The following is a 6,381-nucleotide window of genomic DNA, read 5'->3' as shown; positions in this document are numbered from 1 at the left end:
AAAGCTTAAATGGAGGTAGCCCAGACCACTGCTAGCCCAAAAGTGAAGGCACCGCCCTGGGTCCCAGAGGGTGACGAAGGCTTCCGAGGGGAAGTGACAGTTGTGCTGAGATTTGAAAATTACAGTTCTCCAGGTTAAGAATTTAGACGGGAGACACACTTTAGACAGAACAAAACACACAAAGCTTGGAAGATGTCACGGTGTGTGCGTGGCTTCATTAGGGCAAGGCTTGGACTCGGAATGACCTGGGGCCAGCGGCTGAATCTGCTGAGGTCAGGACAGACCCTCCTTTGCCCTGTGGGATGGACTTAAGAGTGCTACAGCCAGGCCTTGGAACGGGGTGTCCTGGGTGGGATGTGATCCACCCGAGAGCCTGGGAAGGGCTGGTTACAGCCCCAATGGAGCCCAGCGCTATTCTAGGGCTTAAATGAGATAATATATATCAAGCAACCGGCTCAGAGTAAGCACTCAAGACGTGGTAGCTATTATTGTTAATATTATTGAATTGCATCGTTAAAGTCATGGAGGAAGCTGGTAGAGGCTCTTTCTGGAAGAGACCCCAAAGAGGATCTGCTGGAGAACCGTTACATCTGGGCCGAGGCTTCGTGGGGCCAGTTCTCATTCTTTTGTGGAAACAGACTCTTTGAAGAATCTGATGAAAGCCTCTCCCCAGAAAAAGGCACATCTGCTCACATGAAGCTTTGCATATCATCTCAGGGACTTCACAGACTCTGGAAGCCCGTCTGGTCATAGAAACCGGTGGGACACAGCTGTTCCTCGCCAGGCACGGCTGAGAAAAGTTCCCACTGTTCCCTCGGCCTATTACTCCCAAGTGAAAACCTTAGCACAAGGAGTTTCAACTCTAGGAATAACCTGTGTGTCTCAAAACACTCAGCTGCATGCCCAGGAATGGCTGGGGGGTGGTGGTGGTGGGGCAGTGAAGAGCCCATTTTAGTAGTCTGGGGAGAGGATGAGGCTGGTTTCTGACTTCGGGGGGTACACAGTCTCCCTGGGCCTGCAGCGCCCTCCCGGTGCTTGGATTCATGCTCTGCTGGGTCGTCATCCTTGGGTTTTTAACAAGGAGCCGTGCATTTTCCTTCTGCTGCAGACCCCACCAATTACAGAGCTGGTCCCAGGAGAAGATTATAAGAATGGATCTGAGAGCTTACTATGGGAGCAGCATACAAGTGGCAGCAGGGCTGGGACTGGAACCCAGGCTGTGTGGGTGCAGAACCCCAGGTCTGGATCTGCCTCACACTGCCCGCTGGTCAGAAGCGGCTAGTTAGAGCAGAGAAGGTGGGAAGAATTAGCAACGTTCTGTTTCTTCAGCCCCAAACACTGCTTCCCCCCACACACTCCCCCTCCTCCTTCCCTCCTGTAGTCTTCTCAGGATTAATGCCATTTCCTCAAGGAAGCCCTTCCTGGTTTCCACACCTGGACTGTGCCCCCTTATGCTGTCTTTTACCCTTTTTCGTCCTTGAGAGTGAACACTCATCAGAGTCTGTCATTATGTATTTCCAGTTGTAAGGACAGTCCCTCAATGAACTGTTCTCCCAGTGGCTACAGAGACTGGTTGGTTCCCTCGCTCCCAGTGGAGAGCCTGGCACACAGTAGGAATTTTATAGATATTATTGGGAAGGTACGGTTCACAGAATGGCCAGATGGGACAGAGAAGCGGAAGAGGATGACACAGGAATTCCTGCCTGAGTGATGCGAACCACAGAGGTGACTATAGGAAGTTTGGAGGGAGGCAGGGAGGATGAAATGGATTTGGCACGGGTTTGGAAGTTCGAGTGCTTTTCAAGGTGTCTTGGAGAGAGCAATCTTTTTTTTTTTTTTTTTTTTTTTTTTTTATATTTTATTTATTTACTTGAGAGAGAAAGAAAAAGAGAGAGCACAAGAAGGGGGAGCAGCAGAGGGAGAGGGAGAAGCAGACTCCCAGACCAACAAGGAGCCGGATGCCTGATATGGGGCTCGGTTCCAGAACTCTGGGATCATGACTTGAGCAGAAGGCAGACACTTAACTGACTGAGCCACCCAGGCATTTGGAAGGAGGCAGTCTTCTGCTTTCTGACTTCCTCCCCACTGCAGTGGGGGTGAGGGGCTGGCCACAGCCCTTGGGAGGACCTCTGTCTCTGCTATCAGGCATCTCACCCTCATGCCTCTGGGAGCCTGTCTGTTCCCTGCACTGGGAAGCTCAGTGCGCTCTGGGACCGTGCTGCAGTGCTCATCTCTGGACCCCTGGGTCCCCGAGGGGTGTGTATGCAGTCCGGCCTCAGTAAATGCCAGTATAAGGAAAGAGGGAAGGACGAACACGTGACCAGACACTTAGGAAGGAGGCTGGGATGAGGAGCAGATCTGGGAACCAGAGTGGAATGAGAGGGTCAAACCTGGAACCTCGGGGTCCCAGGGACAGGGTGGAGAGAGGAGAGCTCCAGCACCCTCAGGAGCTCAGGCACAGGATTAAGAGTTTTAGTCACACAACTGCTTTCCACCCTCTTGGCAACTCTGAAGCTGACATTATTCCCACTTTGCTAAGAAAGCTGAGGCCCAGAGAGGAGACGTGACATGCCCAAGGTCACACAGCTCTCCAGCAGCCGGGAAGTCCGGGTCTGACCCAGGGCCCTCAAGCCTGCGCTCCTCCCAGTCACTCCCTGCCTCTCCCGCCTCCTCCACTGCCCTACCCCTTCTCCCCTCCTCTCTGCTCCCGCGGCCGCCCCGCCCCTCCCTCCCACCCTCCCTGCCCGTGGCGGCGGCGGCGGCGGCAGCGAAGCCACGTGGTGGGGCCGGGAAGCCGCGGCCGCGGAGCGCCCGGGCGGCTGCCCCAGCTGGGCAGTGCTGCTCTGCGCCGCGCGGCGCTCGGTGCCCGCGTCCCCCGCTCCGCGCTCCCCGCCAGCCGCCCCGGGGCAAGGAGGCGCGCCTGGCTGCCGGCCGGCCAGACAAAGGAGGCGCGGCGCGGCAGAGCCAGCGCGGGCCGACGGACCATGGACTCGGAGCGCGAGCGGCCGGCCCCCGCCCTGAGGACCCGGCGCCCCCGGGCCCGGCCCTAGGCTCCCGGCCCCGCCGCCCGGGGCGCGCAGCCGGGAGGACGCGGAGCCCGCGCGGCGCGGAGAAGGCGGCGGCCGCCGAGCTAGAGGGGCGCCGCGGCGGACGGCCCGCACGGCCCCCGGAGCCATGGGCAAGTGCAGTGGGCGCTGCACGCTCGTCGCCTTCTGCTGCCTGCAGCTGGTGAGCGCCGGGCGGCCGGGGCCGGGTGGGGCTTGGCGGGGCGGGGTCCCGGGCGTGCGGGTGGGCCGTGGGTCTCCGTGCGTGTCTGCCGCGAGTCCCAGCTTGGGGTAGGGGGGTGGGCCGGAGTCACGGAGCGGACGGGCGGAGCCTGCTCCTGCTGGCCGGGCTGGCTCTTTGTGTGCGCTCCCCGCCAGGCGCTCCCCGGTCCCCGAGTGCGTCCTGCGCGCGGGTCCCCCCCCACGCCCACCGGCACCATGCGAGTGGCCTGCTGAGGGACTGTGGCTCGCTGGGGCCGGGGGGTGTGTCCCGGGCTGCTCGGCGGAGACGCTGAGGTCCCTGCCGGGTGTTTTCCGCTAGATTCCTCGGTTGCTAGCGGCTCTCCCTTGCTCGGGGGTCTGTGCCCGTGTTGAGTGTTTCTCGCAAAGTCTCTGCTCCTCTGTGTCTGTCTCCGTCTTTCTCCTTGGGGTGTCTCTAGCTCTCTAACCATTTCTGGTCCACGTTCGTCCGTGTGTGTGTTGGGATCTTAGACTCCAAGAACCGTACCCTCCTCCTCCTCCTTTGTGCTGTTTCTGCCTGCCTTCACCCTCCTGACTGGGCAGGCCTGGGAATGGAGAGCCACCTCTCTTGGAGAGCGTCGCAAGGAACTGCCAGGTCCTGGGCCAGTCTGTCAAACTGGGTGCTGACCGCCCTCCCCGCTTTGATTGTGGCCACTGCACCCAGGGGCTCTCCATCAGCCATCGGTTCCTCCCCAGCGTCATGGGTGGGGACCAGCACCTCGCCTGGGCAGGCAGGGGTGAGGGGTGGGGATCCTGGGGTGCCCTGGCAGGGAGGGGAGCATCTGGGGAAACTCTGCTTCATCCCAGCTCAGGGAACTCAGGTTCTTGCCTCAGGGAGGTCGGTGGAGTGAATCTGAGGACTGAAGGGGACCAGTGCTCTTCAACTCAAGCTCTGGCAGGTGAATTTGGGGAGCGTGTTCAGGAGAAGCCAGGGTCTCCTGCCCATCCTAGAGCTCGGGCCTGACAACTAGGGGTTTTGAGGCTATGTGGAGCCTCTAGGCAGAGAGGTGCACAGGGACCTCCTTGGGCAGAGCTCCCAGCACTAAGCCTCCCTGATGCCCAACTCCACCCTCTGGTTCCCACTGTTGCCTGCCCCCACGCTTTCCCAGCACAGGTGCATACAGTAATGCAGAGGGAAGCTCTGAGCCTGGATGTGCAGACCTCATTCATCTGGTTTCTCCCCTCTCAGGCACGCCAGCCCCAAACTTGTCATCCGCAGCCTTGCCCTCCTGGGCGGTGGTGGGAGCAGCCAGGCCATGAAGACTGTAGCTCTTTCCCCATCTGTGGGACGCAGGGCAAGGGACTTCCCTTCCTTGGGCCGCCTTGATCTGTCTGCCTGCAAAATGCCTCATCCTTGAGGGTTGCAGAGGGGGTTAATTAAAATCAGGTAGAATGGAAACTCTAGAAGGGCAAAGATTATCTGTTTTGTTGCCTGCTAAATCCCCAGCAGCTGGAACAGGGCCTGGCAGTCCATTAATATTTGTAAAATAAATTAATGAATCAGTTATTTGGCAACTCCAGGCTCACAGTCGAAACACCCTCCTTTATATACTTTGAGGAATACAAAATGCCAAGAAATGATGAAACTTTTCCAAGGATTTTTTCCCCCTGCTCATTCATTTTTAAAATTTAAAGGAGGACTTGCTTTATTCTTAAAAAAGTAATGGACATTTATTGTGAAAAATGAATCAATAAATAATCCAACAGTGCAGAACATAAAGGTACGGTTCCTTCTAAGCCCAGTCCCACACCCCAAAGGTAAGCCCATTTGGCATTCTGCCCCATTCTCTGCTGCTGCAGCAAACAATGGTTAGCTTTCGGCAGCATTTACTAGGTGTTAGGTGCCCTTGGAAGCCCTTTTCCGTGTATTAACTTATTCAGTCCTCGTAATGATCCTATCAAGCAACTTGCCCAAAGTTCCATGGTTAGGAGCCAGGCTTTGAAGTCAGGCAGCTGGCCAGCTTACTCTGTTGCCTTCTTCATTATAAAATATAAGCAGTTCTGGCACAGAGCCATCAGAGTCCCTTAGGAGGTCTTTACTCCTCCCTGCCTCCCACTCACCTGCCTCCAGACCTCTCTCCAGCTAAGCTCCCTCGGCCCTTCCACTAAAGGGTTCACAAGCCTATAGGGTCTCCGGAATTAGGCAAGACCTGGGTGGGATTCTGATTCTCCTACAACTTGGCTGGGTGGCTTTGGGCTACTTGTGGGAGTTAGATGAGATAATTTTCAGGGAGGGGGTGCTCCGAGGAGGGACTTGAAAATTGCTCTCTCGCCTCTGTTCTGCCTCGGTGGATGGCAGAGTGGGTCCCTTCGGCTGACGCTAACCCCCGGGGGCCTCGGCTGCCTGACGGCTTCTCGTGCTCCAGAAGGCTGGGCTCCAACAGCCTGACATGATGTGGAGAGAGAAGGGAGGCTACTTTCCCATCCAGTGGAAAGAGGCTGAGAAGGAAAAGTCTGTTAAGTGTTTCTCAGCTGCAAACTTTAGAAGAGGAACTGTCATTTTTCCTCTTTTGAACAGGGTTTGATCATTACAGTAAAATAGGCTAGTTCTAGACACTCTTCTGTAATCGGGATAGACTTGCTGTGGGTGAGGGATTAGGTAGGGTGAGTGTGTCCTGGGGGGTGGGAGGAGCAAGTGGGGGCTTTACATTCAGGCGGACAAGAGTAGGGACAGGGCTCTGGAGTTTGATAGAACAGACCTGCGTTTGAGCGCTGGCTTTGTCACTTCCTAGCTGTGTGATCTTTGGCAAGTGGCTTACCCTCTCTGAGCCACAGTTTTGTCATCTGTTAGTGATAATATAAACAGTTGCCCATTCTTAAGGTTGTATTGAGGAGTAAATACAAGTGATGAACTTAGCATTGTGCCAAGCACTGAGCGGATGTTCAATAAACTATTGTTAACATAACTATTAACTACTGTTATGTTAATAATATATACACCATGGGATACTTTCCTGGAATTGTGGCCCAGGCATATCTAGGTACCCCTCTGTATTCTTCCTCTGTGGGAAGCAGCAGGTAGTTGGGCACTGAGCTGAGAGGCAGGAGGCTTGGATTCTAGTCCTGCTCTGCCACTGAGATCCTGTGAACTCAGGCA

At 56.1% G+C, this 6,381-nt stretch overlaps 1 protein-coding gene across 1 annotated transcript in view; it reads left to right on the top strand.

Moving 5' to 3' along the window:
* Window positions 1-2,747: 2,747 nt before the first annotated feature.
* The window catches only part of NKAIN1 (sodium/potassium transporting ATPase interacting 1), a 53,359-nt gene continuing 49,725 nt past the window's right edge, over window positions 2,748-6,381 (top strand). The window contains exon 1 of the mRNA XM_082685777.1: window positions 2,748-3,228. Within this exon, the coding sequence (XP_082541903.1) occupies window positions 3,175-3,228 (54 nt within the window). The 5' untranslated portion in view covers window positions 2,748-3,174. The remainder of the gene's footprint in view (window positions 3,229-6,381) is intronic.

The sequence above is a fragment of the Mustela nivalis genome (genome assembly GCF_964662115.1).
Source record: "Mustela nivalis genome assembly, chromosome: 10".
In the NCBI taxonomy this organism is placed as follows: Eukaryota; Metazoa; Chordata; class Mammalia; order Carnivora; family Mustelidae; genus Mustela; species Mustela nivalis.
This window is presented reverse-complemented; position numbering and strand designations above follow the sequence as displayed.